Source organism: Culex quinquefasciatus, chromosome 1 (genome assembly GCF_015732765.1).
Source record: "Culex quinquefasciatus strain JHB chromosome 1, VPISU_Cqui_1.0_pri_paternal, whole genome shotgun sequence".
NCBI lineage: Eukaryota > Metazoa > Arthropoda > Insecta > Diptera > Culicidae > Culex > Culex quinquefasciatus.
The window spans coordinates 2,721,530-2,737,644 of record NC_051861.1 but is presented as its reverse complement, the minus strand read 5'-3'; the positions used below and the strand labels follow the sequence as shown (position 1 = coordinate 2,737,644).

Sequence of the window (16,115 nt, the reverse complement as noted above, 5' to 3'; positions counted from 1 at the left end):
CACATTTGAAAGTTATTAAGAGTTAAAACCTTCAATAAACTAAACCAGCTAAAATCTAGCAAACCAAAAGTCGTGGAAACTTCTTTTATAAAGGTAAGAATATGTAATTTTAGATCTTTTAGAATATTTGTATTTTTTATTGCTCTTATTATATGACAACAACTTTGATCTCAATTCGATAAAAAATATTGGCATTTAATAACGTCTTACTGGAAGGTACTGTGGTGCCATTCCGAAATAAAACACATTATTTCTTTTACTTGTTGTAATAATATTTGTAATTTGTTTTTTTTTGTTTAACTTCAATTCAGTAAACATGTATTCTTTTTTATTATGAAGTTTACTCAAATGAAATGACATACGAGATATATATTAATATCATTATGTTTTAAAAAAAAGTTATTTTTAGGTGTAGATATTACGCCAATTCAAGTTTAAAGCAAACAAATTTTCAAGGGTTTATGTTCCCAAACATATTAATTTAAATGAAAGCATATTTATTATCGACTGTAATCCGTTAAATATAAATTTCTTTAGAAGAAATGATCCAATTTTAAAATTGAAAATTTACATTAAAAAAAACAATTTATTAAAAATATCGAAAATTGCAAAACTGTCTGCAGTATATCCTGTTGAAAAATACAGGCTAATTGGAAAATACCTAGACATTTTCTTCTTGAAATTCTTTCAAACATACAGATTGTCGAATATTTACTACAATTTTTGTATGGACAGTGGGGTGTCCAGAATATGAAACTTTTTTTCAAAGCCTCGCTCCACAAGCTGCTTATTGTTCCTTGAGCTCTTTTAGGAGGGACAATTATGAGCAAAATCGGTCAACATTTACTCATTGATACTCGGATGTGAAGTTTGTATGAGAAAAATCGAAAAAAATGTATGAAAAGTAAGATTCTCATTAGAAATTTAATGCTCTACAACTTTTTAGAACATGCCAAAGCTGTCAAACTCGATCCTGAAAAGTAATTAGCGATTTAAAAAAAGGCATTTTTGTATGAAGAACATTTTTGACCTACTTTGGGCTCGAGTATCAATGGGTTAATCTTGACCAAATTCACTCAAAATTTACACAGATGCTTAAACTAACCAATAAAACCGTTTTCCGCTTGTGTGTTAGGGGGTCATTTTTTCTGGCAACCTAATGGACAACTGTCAAAATGTTACGAAAACTTTCACTAAAATGAACTTTGCAATGTAACAGAGCAAAAAATCTGGAAAAATAAAATTCAAAAGCATGTAAAAATCACATGCAAAAGCATGCGCATCACCTTTACGAGAAAATTCCCTTTTTATTACACAATTGCAACCGACGGGATTCAAAACCAGCACTTACAAAGAGGACTAGCGCCTTTGTCAGCATGTCTATCGTACCGTTGAAGAGTGGGAAGGATGAACGCCTCTATTTACTTGAAATTTTAAGTGACGAATGACCTCTCTAGGTTAAAGTCACGTTAATAAAATAAACAACAACAACTTGAAATTTTGATCAAGCAGGTTTCCCGTATAAAAAAAAAACAAATTATTCGCTCTACAGCATTGCCTTGGCGTTCTCTATTGCGAGATTCCTACTTGAAACTAGGTGTCCGTAGGCTTGATTGTTGAGGCAATTGCAAACCTTTTTTTACACCTAAGCTTCCATCCATTCCGGGATTCGAACTGACGACCTTTGGATTGGGAATCCAAATGCTTACCAGCGACTCCACCGAGGCAGGTTTCCCATACTGATGGGCTAATTTTTTCTGGATGTAATATTACATATAATTCTATTGAAAAATGCATTTTACATCCAGGTTTTTTAAACGCAGTTGAATTGCTTCTATTTTCTGCTGTGTAATTGTACTCAACAATCTATTTTGAGGAAAATTCTTTAGATTTATCAAGAGGTAATTCAAAATCAATGTGATAATTAATTTTTAACTCTTTTTCTTAACAGTTTTAAGTATAGTTGCCGTATGAATTCCTTCCTCGGTTACATCGCCATGAAAGTCAACCCAACGCAATGTATAGCCAGATCAACTGATCAATAAACAACCCAAATAGCAGATAATCTTTATCGGGCAATATTTGCCTGGGAAAAATAACCATAATTCCCATCCAGAAATGGCATTTTTCCCAACAAAGCCCAAGCTCAAAGCATGGTGACAAAGCATTTATGCTCTGACTCTGGCTGGCTGCTGCTTCTGCTGTTGACAAATCTATCAATACACTAGTTAATTTAAACGCAGCACGTTTTGCCGAGATGCTCGGATAAAATCTAAACTCTCGACTATTCATAACGCGCGTCCGGACCGAGAGGACATCTCAATTCCCTCGGGGTTCCGAATTCGGAATCCCAAAATGCCGTCGCCCATTGTGTCGCGAGAGCTTTTTGAAGATTTCCTTCTTTATTCCATTAATTTTGAGTTTGTTATGTACGGTCCCCTCGATCTTCGTCCCTCTCTCTCTCCCTCTCTGTCCCCTGTTTCACTATACAATTTTAATAAATAATATAACGAAAGTAATTGTACGTTCTGAAAGTTTGAGAGAGGGGGAAAACGTTCCGCTTTTTGGGAGAACTCGAGCAAAGGAAGAAGTTTTGTGCTGGCCCAAGAATTCCTTCGTTTCGCTCTGGGGAGAGTAGCGCAAGGCGCTGGCAACCATTAATCAAACCTTCACCCCGGGATCGAGAGGAGGACCATTTGTTGGTTGATTGCTGCTGCCGCCGCCGTCAGAATCCGGCCATAGGTCCGATAGAGAGGAGGCCTTCAGCAGGACCCAGGGCGCGCTCGAAGCTTTATTATTATTATATGAAAATATAATCATTAGTCATACATTTTTGACGTTTTCCGACGAGCCGACGTGGAGACCGAGCAAAAAAAAAAAAAACATCAAACATAAAAATGTATGCACGGGGTTCTTCTTTTATGATTATGAAAATGTTTAAAAAAAAGGAGAGAGAAGGAAAGCAACTTGGATCGCGCAGGATATGAAAAGGGAGAGGGTGTCCTGGAACGGTTGCTCCTCTTGGAACAAGGGCACAATTTTTAACATTGTTCGAGCAATTTTTGCACCGTAATGTTAACTTCATCAATATATTTCCTCTCACTTTGATATATTATCATTGGAAATTTTTATGGTGATTGCCGTGGAAAGTACCGATATTTCGATCCCTTCTCGGCCTACAAAAAAAAACGATCCACTCTAGGAAACCTCGAACGAAATTCGCTACGGATCAGTTGTAATTGAATTTAAACTTTGGGCCTCGCTTGGACGGAAAAGAGAGCGTTGGAGTGTCAATTAGGGACGATCAGTTTTAATTAACGACAATTGGGAAGCTGTCAGTGTGGACCATTTGATCCAATTGAAGCTACATTTAAAAAAATTAAGAATGCTCTGAAAAGTTTGATTTGGATTAATGCTGCAGCTGTGACTTGTGCATTTTGAGATTGTACGACCAAACTGTTTTTGTGATTCGAAATTGAAATATTAAAAAATGATAACTTGATTTCGTGGTTCAATAAACACATTTAAAAGTGTGTGAAATTTTATTATATTACTTATCAGAATAGATTTAACAACGCAAAATTTGCAGTTTTAAATTGAAAGATTCTACAAACCTCAGTTCGATACGTGATCTAGATGTCATACTACGATCTGCCTTAAAAATTTCTTAGATCTTGTTTTAAAATTTGTCATGTTAGGGTTGCCAGAAATTAAAATTGGTGATGATCATGAGCAAGGCTATTTATACATTTTTATTCACCGATGTATTAAATGACATGGTTGCGAAAGTCCTTGTTTAATCATATTTCATGATTTGCTGCTTTAAAAAGCTATTGAAATTTGAATTAAGTGTTCATAACATTAGACAGGGTTGCCAGTCTGTTAACATATTTTTCTCATGAAAATGGTTTTTCTTGCTGAATTTATTTTACAAATTATTGCTTTTGTACATGTACAAAAGGTTTGAAATTGATTTTGAAAAATTTGGTTCGCGTAGTTACTTTTGACAACTCGTTCCAAAAGACCACAGTCGATTTATTGAAACACAGTTGATTTTTGATGTTTCTATATTCTGCAGTATCTTAAATAAAAAGTGATCAGAAATAGTTATCAGGCTTGCTTTTAATCGTTGAATACTAAAAATGACATGGAAACTTTTATCCAAACTCGGTCAGATGCCCTAAATTGATTTGTTGCTAAAATAGTTCTCTTTCATCATGCACACGGAACTTAATTTATTTATTTATTGACAATTTATTGATTCTGGCCGAATTGGTTAACAACGTTTATTTTTTGTACCCATTAATTTGTCATATCTTAGTCAGTTGGCTTTATTTTGAATGAAAAAATTGTTATAACCCTACTGAAACTGAACAAAACCTAACAAAATGGAAAAAAATGAAAAAAATGGTTTAACAATTTTCATCAACTTTTCGGAAGTGCTGATTTGAATCCAACAAGAAAAAAAAAACATTTAAAATCACACTTTTTATTTGTGTTGTTCTATAGAATTTGTACATTTGAAGGACTATTATCTACATTTAAACAAATTAGCATTTAATTTTTCCTCGTTTAATTTTAATCACAAAAACTAAGTTTTCAAACAGTAGCCATGATTCATTCCTGTTTGAATTAAAATTACAAATTCCAAATAAAACAAAATCATGCCACATCACCCGATATGATTGCTCTCGCTGTTATAAATTATTCCAAAAAAGGGCCAATTTTACGATTGCGCCACGGGAAAGGAATTCCTTTTTGTGAAATCCGTTATCCTGGTTTCCACTAACGTGACTTTTGTTCGGCCAATTACGACTGGCCCCAGCCAGCAATGACATCTCACAAATTTCCATCAACAGGCCGCTGACAGAATCGGTGCATCCGAGTAGGCGGCGCGGCGACGGCGACGACGGTCGCGGATGGTAATTTACGAAATTGCTTGCTGCATTCAGAATGCACCAGGAGCTCGAAATTGTGGAACAATTCAGAAACACTGACAGTTATTACTTCGTGCTGTGTAATTTGCACCCTTCTGGCAGCACTGCTTTTGTGCATGCATGCAGTCTTATAAAAGCTCTTTGCCCTGATTGCAAGCTGGTGGTGGATGGGTGTGGGTGTGTGGATGTGGATGGATAATGGTAATGAATAATGGAAACCCCCCCGTCGTGTCACACACGGCGGCCATTTTGTTGTCGTAATTACCGCGCGCGGTAGCGTGGCCTGCTGCGATGACTAAAGTGCATTGCTGATTCGAATCGGCCATGTTTCTTGCTGCCTTGCACTGGTAGAATGGGATTAAGTTTATTTGCATGCAATGCAGCACACACGGAGCGCAGCAGGCCGCCGCCATTATCGTTGGGGTTGGCTCGTTCACGCCAGACTTGGCCTGCTGCGATGGGACGACGAACGAAGGGGGGCTTTCAGTCCGGTAATTGAGCACAATTGAAGTGACTTGAATGAAGAAAAATTGCTTTTTTATTCCACCATACATTCTCCCTCATAATGGGTTCGCCGAGGGGCGTCCGCCTCGGCTAAAGGCGCAAAATATTGGATTATGTTACGAAAGATCGATCCCGCAGCGAAATTGGCTAAAATTTGTGGCCACTCCCAGCGCCGGGAACAACCGCGCAGTCTAGCGAGCCCCAAAAAATATTATCGGCTTGATTAAAAATCTCATTTCCTCATTTTTCAATAAATCGATAAAAAGGAAAAATTTGAACCCCCTCAGCGCTGCTGCCCCTCCAAGCTTTTTGGCGCACTATTTTGGGCAGCAAGCGAACAAAATTAAAAACCACGAGTATTAGACGCACAAAACAACGAGCCCAAGCGTCGATCGATGATCTGACGTTTAATGAAGAAGAGAAGTGCGCGCTGCTCCCCTACTTGATCAAGCACACACACGCGCACACAAAAGCGCCAAAAAGTGAGCGAGAAGAAAAACGGAGCAAGCAAAGTTGTGCACCAAAACCTAGGTAACGAAGCCGAACGTGGGGCAAAGGAGGAATCGACGAAAAAAACAACATGGACGCGAACGCCTGAACGCGAAAGAAGCGTCAGAAGAGGAACGAACGAGGAAGAGAAGAAAAAAAAGCTAATTTAAGAACATTGGTGTGTTTTGAAGTTGAAGGTTATTTTCATAATTGAATTTTTTGTTGTACAAAGTTTTCGTCTTCTTCTTGCTGGCCGAACGCGTCTGCGACGCCGCCGCCGCCGACTGCTGCGATCTGCTAAACGAAAAAAAAACCTCCGTCTTGAACGTTGTAATTTATTTACGCAGAAAAGTATGTAGGTACTTTTCGGGAGCTTTGGTGCGCACTTGTCTGCCCCAGGAGAGCAGTAACGAGCATTTTAGGGAATTATAATTGAAACAAAAATGTGTGAGGAGGTGCGCGCACGAGGAGAGAGGCTCGGTCGGGTTGAGAGACTTGAGGCCACTTGAGACAGGCGACGAACCCGATATTTTTACTTTTTTTTAGAAGAGTTGAGTTTGAGATGGGATGAAGAGGGAATTGGGCCCTTTTGGGTTGGGGTTTGGCGTAGTTTTAGACAAGGTTGTTTGAGATAGATATTTGCTTACCTTGACATTGACAGGTTAGAGTTTGGTAATACAGTTCAGTCTCGATTGTCCGAAGATTGTGATTGCAATTCCGCTATGAAACTGTCAACTTTCCATGTCCTTCTGAAGAAACGAAACGGCCTACTATTCCCTACCAAAAATAACACAACAGAAAATTAAAACCTTTTAATACCAGTGCTGAAAAGTTCTACTTTTCAGCACTGAAATGGGTGCTGAAAAGTTGATCTTTTCAACACTTGTATCGAAAAGTAACATTTTTCAATATTTTTTTGTTCTGAACGGTGAATTTACTTAACATATGGCTGTTTGACATAAAACTCCGTTCAAAAAGCGTTTTTCTGGATTGCAAAAAAAATGTTGTAAGCAACTCGTTACAAAACTTGATTTTTTCAGCACTCGTCGTTCTCATATCAGCACTTGCATCGAAAAGAAATAATTTTTTAGCCTTTTTTGGAATTTGACATTTATTTTTGCGACAAATAACATTCAAGCGGAGATACACACGTTTTATGAAAAAAAATAAATCAGAGTATATTTTTCTGAATTGTAAAATATGTTGTGTTTCACTCATTGAAAACTTGAGTTTTCAGCACTTGTCGTATATATCTAACTTGCCGAACCTCGTTGAATACCGGAGAACACTTTTAAACACGATTTTTCAGTGAAACTTTTGTTTCCCCGTTAAGCGTTCATGTGATTTACTTAAAAATCAAAACATGACATGAAAAGAAAAACAAGTTTTTTTCAAATCTAAATTGCCAACAAAAACTTTATTTTTTCACAAAATAATTTATTTTATTTAATTTGAAGTTTATTCTGAAAACAACACAAGAAAAGAATTCTTCTGGTTGTCACAATATCTTAAGGTAAAACGGGACGCCAATTTTTGGGCAAATTCTGTTCAGTTTAAATCGATTTCTGAAGCGTCTACAAACATCAGAACTTCGCAAGTTACAGCAGTTTCCTTGAAGCCGTTCCAAAAATTGTAGTCGTGGAGACAATATGACGCTGCCTTTCCGTTTCATCTTAAGATCATAGAATTTTTTGTGTAAATGTATGTTATATTGTAAAGGTCATATAAGGCTGGTACAAATTTTATTTAAAGTTTTTGTCCCCCCCTCCCCCCTTCAAAGTTGGCCCGAAAAATCAGGGGGCAAAAAAATATTTTTTCAAAAAACTTCAATATTTTTATGAAAATTTAAATGCAATGAGTTAAAATTAATTTTGAATTCCCCTGCGTTTAGAATCATTTTTAGCATGTTTAGGTTGATTTAAAAATCCTTTGAATTTTTGAAAATTTTCGATGTCTGCTATCGCTAAAGTTTTTTTTTTTTCGCTAATTTTTTTGTTTTCGTCAAATTTTTACATTTTTTGAAAATTTTTATTGCAAAACAACTAAATTAGTGTAAAATACATTTTAAAACACTTTTTCCGGCCAGAGTCGAGGGACAAAAACTTTTAAAAATATTTGCATCGCCCTAAAAACAATGTTTATATTTTTCGTTTTGTTTTTGATTTGTAATTGAGCAAATTAAATACACTGAAGTAAAAAAAAATAGTACCAAATTCCTTTATTCTAGGAATATTGCCTCTCTTCCTTATTTAGCAATCGGGTTTTTTGGATTACTTATTAAGGAAAGGAGCCAAAATTCCTAGAAATTAGGAATTTGGTACTTTTATTTTTTTCAGTGTAGTTTCTTTTTAGAGCATCAATTTAGTTCGCATAAATGTTGCCATAAGTTTAATTCTTCATGGATCGTATCAGACACTTTTTTTAAATATTGAGAATCTTTTCATTTCGATTAAGAACAGAAGTGATTTGCTGCTGACTTTTTTTTTATCTTAATTGAATATAGAGCAGTGATGGTCGGCTTGACTGTAACCGCGTTCTAGTTAAAAGATTACATTTTTATTAAAAAAAAAAACAGTTTGCTCAGTAAAGCTTTCCCATGTGACCCTTTTATCCTCCCACAACCCACATATCCCAATCATTGACGTTCGAATCGTTGCCAAGAACACTATACTCAACGCAGCAGCAGTTGTTTCCTCTTCAACAACCGTCGTCATCTTCGACATCACCGTCACTTCTCCGCAAAATGGATGATGGTGGTGAAGAACACTGCTGGAGAGACGAAACAACAAAAAAAAAACCTTTATATATTTCATATGCGCAATTATGTCTGGTTCCATGGTTTTCCTTCTTCCTCGCTGGCCGCGCTCTCAACGGCCATAAAAAGTACAAAACTATATAATTTACTTAATACAAGAGCCGCGTCGTGCGCATGACTCTGGCCCGGGTTCGTCCCGGACATTCGGGGCTTGGGTTCTAGCCAGGCAAACCTCCTAATAACAGAGACTGCTCCGGAGGAGCCCGAAGGCCCAGAACTATTCCCATTATACGACCATCTTTTTAATTTTTTCGGTTCACGCTGTGTTTCATATTACCCACACCGTGGTTCGCTCCAGCTTGATTTAGTTTTTTTGGTCTTCGATATTATATTTCGGCGGCTTCGTTAGCGTCGAAAAGGAAAACCTGAAAAACATCATCAACGCGCGCGCTCTTGCAGATGGCCGGCGGCGAATCTTATTGTATTTGTGTGGTTTTTAAGAGGGGTTTTATCGCGACCTGCGGGCGAAAAGATGGCCGACCAGCGTGTTATACAGTAGGCCATGCGAAATTTGTTCGTGGTTGGCAACACTGACGAAAACGCTCTCAGCATTGTCGCAGTTGGCTGCGCCCGGAGTTGTAGATCGCAGATAACTGCGATGGATTAAGCTCTCTGCGACAATAGTGTGAACGCATGTTCCGCAACTTCCCGCGGCGGAAATTGTGCTGAATTTAAATGTAAAATTGTGAGGTTTTTGGTGCGTGCGATGTAATTAATTTGAGGTGGCTAGATCTCACCCTATAACCCTGGGTTGGTTCCCACATAGCTGCCATCGCACGGGATTGACGTTGATTGCGCAGTTCAAACAGAACTCCTCCACCACCGCGGCAAAGTGCCGCCTCTATTAGCGCACACGACAGAATTCTCACCGCCATCCAGCGAATGCACACACAAAATCGACTAATAATGAACCCGATATCTCGTGGTCAAAATCAATCAGAAGAAAGAAATTAATAGTATTCGACATAATTCCAAACGTGCCGCCCCGGGCCGGGCCAAAGGTGACTGCCGGTGTGTAAGACGACCCTCCGACGACGGCTAGAAGAAGACGAAAAGGTGAAAGAATGTGGCGCGGACAGCCATCAGTCCCGGAGAACCGACCAAGCCGCCGCGCCACAGATGAGGAGAGCCCGATAACGGAGACGGCTGCGCCCCGGCCACTCCGACCAAAGGAGGAACAGATCGAAAAGAGGAGATTCTTTCAAGACAGATATCAGCAGGATCGTGACGAGGAACAAATAGCTCTCGCCGTCAAGACGAAGGGGTTGGAAGAAGACTGACTTGTAGACAAGTTGTGTTCTGAAAGGCCTTTGCTTGTCCGCCGTCAGGGCAGCCGTGCCAAATTCCGAACCACGACAAAGGTTTCTGCAAGAATCCTAGCGAAGCCTACTTCGATCCGAGTGCGGGGTGAACAACCCAACCTAATCCACAAAAGAAATCACTGCCAATGTCAAGATCCGTTGGACCGTTCAACACACTTCAGCGCAGCAGAGTCGGGCGCACTTCACGCGGACAAAAGCGATCGCGATTCCTCAGCGCAACACTAACCTACGCTACGAAAATCGAAGCAGGGGCGCCCCCTTTGCATAATTTGGAATCGATCGAGCCACACTCGAAAACGCTCAATAGGTCATAATAGTGATAAAACTCTATTTTGATGACTGTACAAAAAAAGAAACGCAGCCACTTTTCCGAGAACTCCCCGAAAATCCGGGAGATGAACCAGCACAATTGTTGGAGTGCTGTGCCAGACGCCAGTAGGCGCTGCTACCGGGATGAAATTTCGCCAACCTTGGTCATGGTCACCCCCGGAGGCAAGCAGGTCGGCCTACTGCGATCGCGTAAGCGATGATCGCGCGCGTTGTTATGCAAAGTATGCCCATCATCATCATCATCATCATGCTGCTGCTCACACACACTGCCATTGATATTGTTTTGCTGGCCGACCGACGTGCCGTTTGTTGTTGAATGAGAGCTGTTTATGTTGATTCATGGCGCCATGACTACACGAATTTCTCGATTTGGGTGCCGATTTTTGAACCCACCATTGTGGCCCGGGAGAAAGGGGAGGAAGTTTCGTTTTCATTACCGGTAGTACTACTTGACTCGACTCTACTTGCGCCCCAAAACTCGAAACTCATCGGAGCAGGTCTAGGATGACGATTGAAACGGGGTCCGGTCGGTCAGCCAGCCACATTGGGATGAGTTTGGACTTTTGCTCGTGTGTCGCGCCCAGTCAATGGAGTGAGAGTCTCTTGAGAGTTGCTGCTACGTTTACGAACTCCTTGGAGGATCGCTGACCCGGGAAACCGGAATGTTCAAAGCTGGTTCAGCTTGCATTCCGGGAAGACCTATCGCTTCCCACGGGGCACCAATCCATCTTCATACAATTTGACTGCTTTGACAGTGTCCGACGCACCTTTTCTGATTTCCCCAAGGGGAAGCGCAATTCAGGTAGCTGTTGTGGGTTTGTTGAAGGTTCGGAAAAGAATGTTTGTGTTTACAAAACATCGATTTCAACGATCGTCGATCATCTGGTTCTGTTTGTTGATATAAATTGGAAAAGCCTATTCGATCTAGTAGTCTGACAACTCTGAACTCTCGCTTTAGGGATCACATCACAGCATAGCCTGCTACTGGGTACAATCAGATTAACCCTCAATCAGCGTGGTCACCCAATATTGACAAAGTATATCATAATTGACCCCACCGACGTCCACCGTTTGCAAGTGTCCCCCTCAGTAATTTGTTCAAACAAACCAAAATTACAACCGCAAACACAATTCTAACAATTTTACCCCTCCCAACCACCAGGTGAATATGTGCTCAACGCGACCGACGACAGCGAGGGCACCCTTCCGCCGCCGCTAGCCGATCTGTTCCTGGAGGAGGAACTCAACCTACCGGAGCTGATCAACGGTAACGCGAACGACGCCGACGGAACCAACGCGGCCACAGAGGTGAGAATCGCTCAATTTGCACGAAGGTGCGTGCGTGTGTCGTGCAGTTCCCCTAATTTATTATTGAACGAAGGAGGGCTCGGAAATTGCTGGTTCGAAGGCTAAAGGCCACCGTCGGTGGCTGAACTCTCCTCCGGGTTCTGGTCTGACCGGCCCTTGCTGTGCAAACACACAAATTCTTGACGTTAATGTTTAATGCTGCAGCGCCTGAGGTTAAGCAAATTATCGATGACCACTGACAAGACTATCGAACCATAATTACACTCACTGTTAATTTTGGATATTCAAAACGTGCGCGCACAGCCAGACCACGACGATGACGAACGTTCCGTGCCATTCGGCGTCGTCGTCGCGAGGGGGGAGGCTAGAGCGAGACAAAAACCAACACTAAATTATATGTTTGTTTAATGCAGGAAACCGACGAGCCAGCAAAAAAGAAGACCACAGCCGAAGAGGAGGAAGAGGAGTCCGAGGTCAAACGAATCGAGAGGGAGCTCGAAACATCGGCTGATGAACTGTGCCAAGGTGCCGCCGCAGCCGGTTCTAGCGTCGATTTGAAGAGTGCCACCGATTCGGTCGCCCAATCAGCGGAGGAAAAGCCGGAAAAGGCCGCCGCCAACGGGGATAAAGATCCCCTCCCGGACGATCCGGAGGCCGTCGTTGCCGATGACCTAGAGGACCTGCTGTGCGACATGATGATCCAGACGTCGTCGTCCCACTTTCAGCACCCGCGCCAGCCGATGCAAAACTATGGCCACGGGATGCACCACGGTTCGCTGCGGCAGGGCAGCTACCACCACCATCACCACTACCACCAGCATCATCAGGTGAGTCGTGGGTTTTGAATGGCTTTTTTTGATTGTGCGGAGATTGATCTGTGACCAAACATTCGACCGAAATAGCAGATTTAATAACATTTCTTCGATTTCAAAACATGTCAATGTTGTTTCTGAAGCTTAGAATGGGAAACTGTCAAAAGCGTTAAGTGTTGGAAACTTGTATAATTTGCAAACAAAACCTGCCGTAATATCATACAGTGGACTCTCTGGCTATCGATCTTCTCGATATCAATATTGCTCCAGCTGTCAATAAATTTTTCAGTCCCTTCAAATAGATTGCTTTGATTTTTCATTCTATAATTTGATAACTCCCGCTCTCGACGGTCCCTTCAATATCGACAACGAGAGAGTCCACTGCACCACTTTTAAACTTGAGTGGCTGTAAAAACTCAACATTTTTGAAGTTGATGCCAATAAACGCTTCAATTTTGTCAAGGTATGATATATTTTGGCTCCCTGAACATACTCCAATTGACAGAATTGAATTTAAGTTAATTTCCTTAGCCAAAATCTATCATACCTTGACTGAAGCGTTTACTGAAATTATCGTCAAAATCAAAAACCCTCAAAAATGTTACAATTTTCAACAATTTTTTCCATAAAACGCCTTACGTCACAGCTGACACTCGTCGAAAAAAAAAGTTCCCACATTCCATTGTCCTTTCCCCCCACTCTAGCAGCCAACACCCCGATCACACGTTGACATGCTAGATAATAAATATTTATTTTTCACATATTTCGTAATTTGTTCCCGCGCGCGGGAATGTTTACTTTTTCCTCCGGTTGGCCGCGCGCCAAGGACCTCCAAGTGCTTGCACCGTTCGCTGACCCGTATCAACCGGAACACATGCATATTTACGCTGGACGACGACGACCCACTTTCGAATTCATCAGGGACTGACCTCTTGAAACTTTTTTTTCCCCTTATATTGTAAGATCGTCCAGTCCAGAATTTCGTGGAAGCAGGTTGAGCTGGGAAGATTACTTTCGAAAAGTTGGACTTGAAAACGTTTTTAAAATAACACAGTCTGTGGACCTCGAGAGAGAGTAAGTCTTTTTCTCCTCTGCGCACAAGTGTTTTCTTTAAAAACACTTGTCGATTTAAAAACACAAAATTTTCATGCATTTTCCCTGTCCTCGATGTTCGCTTTCACCTCTCTGTTCACCAGCCAGCCTGATGGTTCCCAAAAGGCTTCATAATTCCTGCGATGGCAATCACAAAAGCCAAAAAGTATACATTCTTAGCATTAACTTGCTCGACGGTGTGTACAACTCCCTAATGATCGAGGATGTTGCTGCGATCGGACGAAAATCATCTCACATTTTGTTGTTCTTTCTGCTCCTTCTCAAAAGTCTGAAAAGGAATCGGGGAATGGCTTCTCTCCTTACCAATTTTCCTCTCTGCGCATGCAATTAGGACTTCGACTTTTGCTCGAATCTCAAAGAAAGGAAGGCGAGAACATCGCCCTGTAATAAAGCATCCAAGAAGGCGACGACGACGACGACGACGATGGGTTCGAAGTGGGACGACGCAAAACCACAAAAAGTGGCCGTAAGGTAGCAATCGAAGTTGGCCACATCCATCGATTGGTTCTGTGGTGGTTCCCTCTTCTGAGTAGGGCTAACCACCAGAGCCTACTGCGCCGCTCGGAGAGTCACTTGTCTTGTCTTGTCTTGTGCTCTTTTTGCCGGCTTTTGGGCCCAAAGTGGGAATAAAGCAATTCAGTATCGGTGCTGATTGCTTTTAACAGGTTTTTGTTGCTCTCCCTTCTCCCATCTTGCTGAACTTGTTGTAAAGCGGCAGCAGCAGCAGCAATATCTTCCGGACCCATCTTCCACTCCGGCCGGACTCTTCTCCTGGTGGCGAAAGGAGGAACCCTTTTTATTTATTGTTTTATTATATTCCGAACATCAGGTAGCCCTCTCTGTCCAAGTTTTTGCGGTGACCGCGCCATTGTCATCGACGTGTCAGGGGTGCGAAAATCGGGACACCACCTCAGCCGCCGGTGAGGATCTGGTTATTTTTGTTACGGCGGCTTATCCGGCCGTCAATCCTTCGACTTTTGGACCTTTGTCAACGGGTTGAGGCTCCGCATGGGGCAATGTTTTTATATTGGCTTGCGTTTTCGGGCATAATAATTGTTTATCTTTCTCCGCCGACTTACCGGGGGCTTAGCTTCTCTCGGGGCCTGTTCAAGTCAGTCAGGTGAAATGAGCGGTAGCGGTATGCAGAGTTTTGGGCATAATTTTCGCTACACTTGAAAGGATTAAGGCTTCCGGGGACAGGTCGGCGAAGGAGGAAAGAACCCGAGAAGTGAAAGCCATGAACGAACGGGGGCGGTTTTGGGCAAATTATCAATGGTTGAGGTGATAATTTATTACTTTGGCGAAGAATGGATTGTTTCCAGGGAAAGACACCTAATGAGCAAAAGTCAAATTTGCGGCTTTTGTCGCTGGAGAAAAATCTTTCTTTAATCTATTATTTATAAAACAGTATATTTTTACCTGTTTGTGAGAATTAGTTATTTGTAAATTGGTTGTGACTTAACCGATATAATACGAACGTTTTTCAATTTCAAGCAATTTTGTCTCACCATTTCTTTAAATTTTGAAAAAAGTAGATCAGAGGGGGTCAAAAATGAAGGGAAAGTTTAAGTAGCTAAAAAGAGATTTAAAAAATGGTTTGAGTAGACTTAAGTACAGTCTAGACTCGATTACTTGAAGTTCGATTACCTGAATTCTTCAAAGGATCTAACACAGCAAAAAATCCGATGCAAATTGCATGCACATCACCTTCATCAAAAAGGACACTTAATATTACACACTGCATGCACAATTTTTTAAACACGAAAAATGCAACCGACGGGATTCAAATCCAGCACTATCGGTAAGGACTGGCGCCTTAGCTCGCTCGGCCATCAGCTATTTCATAAAATAATGCAATAATTATTTTACACCCAGGCCTTTTACATGCAGCTGGCTTTCTAATTTTTTTATTGCTGTGAAAATAATCGAATCATAAAAAACGTAAACTTTTAATTTATTTATATCAACATAAAATAAGATTGCCTGATATATCACCAACATTACCATTTTCAATATTCAAATATCACTATTTTGGTCGCCATCTAGGAAAACATTTCTCAGAACATCGTGGAAACCAAAACAATCCAAAACAATGAAAAATATTGTTTTTGTGTTTTGATCATTCGGAGTACATTTTGTTGGTAGACTTCAGATAGTTGAGTCTGGACTAAATTTAAATGAAAAAGGAGGCAAACTTAGTACGCCAACGTAGAAATTAAAATATTACAAAGTGTTTTCAATTTTGCAAACAAAAAAAATCTTAGAAAAAACATAGAATATTGTTTTTGCAATTCCGTCGTGAAACTACTTACTTTTCCTGTCATTCTTGAACGACGAAATAGCCTACTTTTCTGTACCAAAAATAACAGAATCGAATAGCAACAATTTTCAAAATAAATGCTGAAAAGTTCTACTAGTTGAACTTTTCAGCACTTGTTTCGAAAAGTAACACTTTTCAACATTTTTTTGATTTAAACGATTTATT

General features: G+C 40.6%; 1 protein-coding gene across 1 annotated transcript in view; it reads left to right on the top strand.

The window, feature by feature from the left end:
* The window catches only part of LOC6035194 (segmentation protein cap'n'collar), a 92,483-nt gene that overhangs the window by 47,283 nt on the left and 29,085 nt on the right, over nucleotides 1–16,115 (top strand). Inside the window, 2 exon segments of the mRNA XM_038249282.1 lie at nucleotides 11,560–11,705; nucleotides 12,119–12,532. Coding sequence (XP_038105210.1) covers nucleotides 11,560–11,705; nucleotides 12,119–12,532 — 560 coding nt within the window.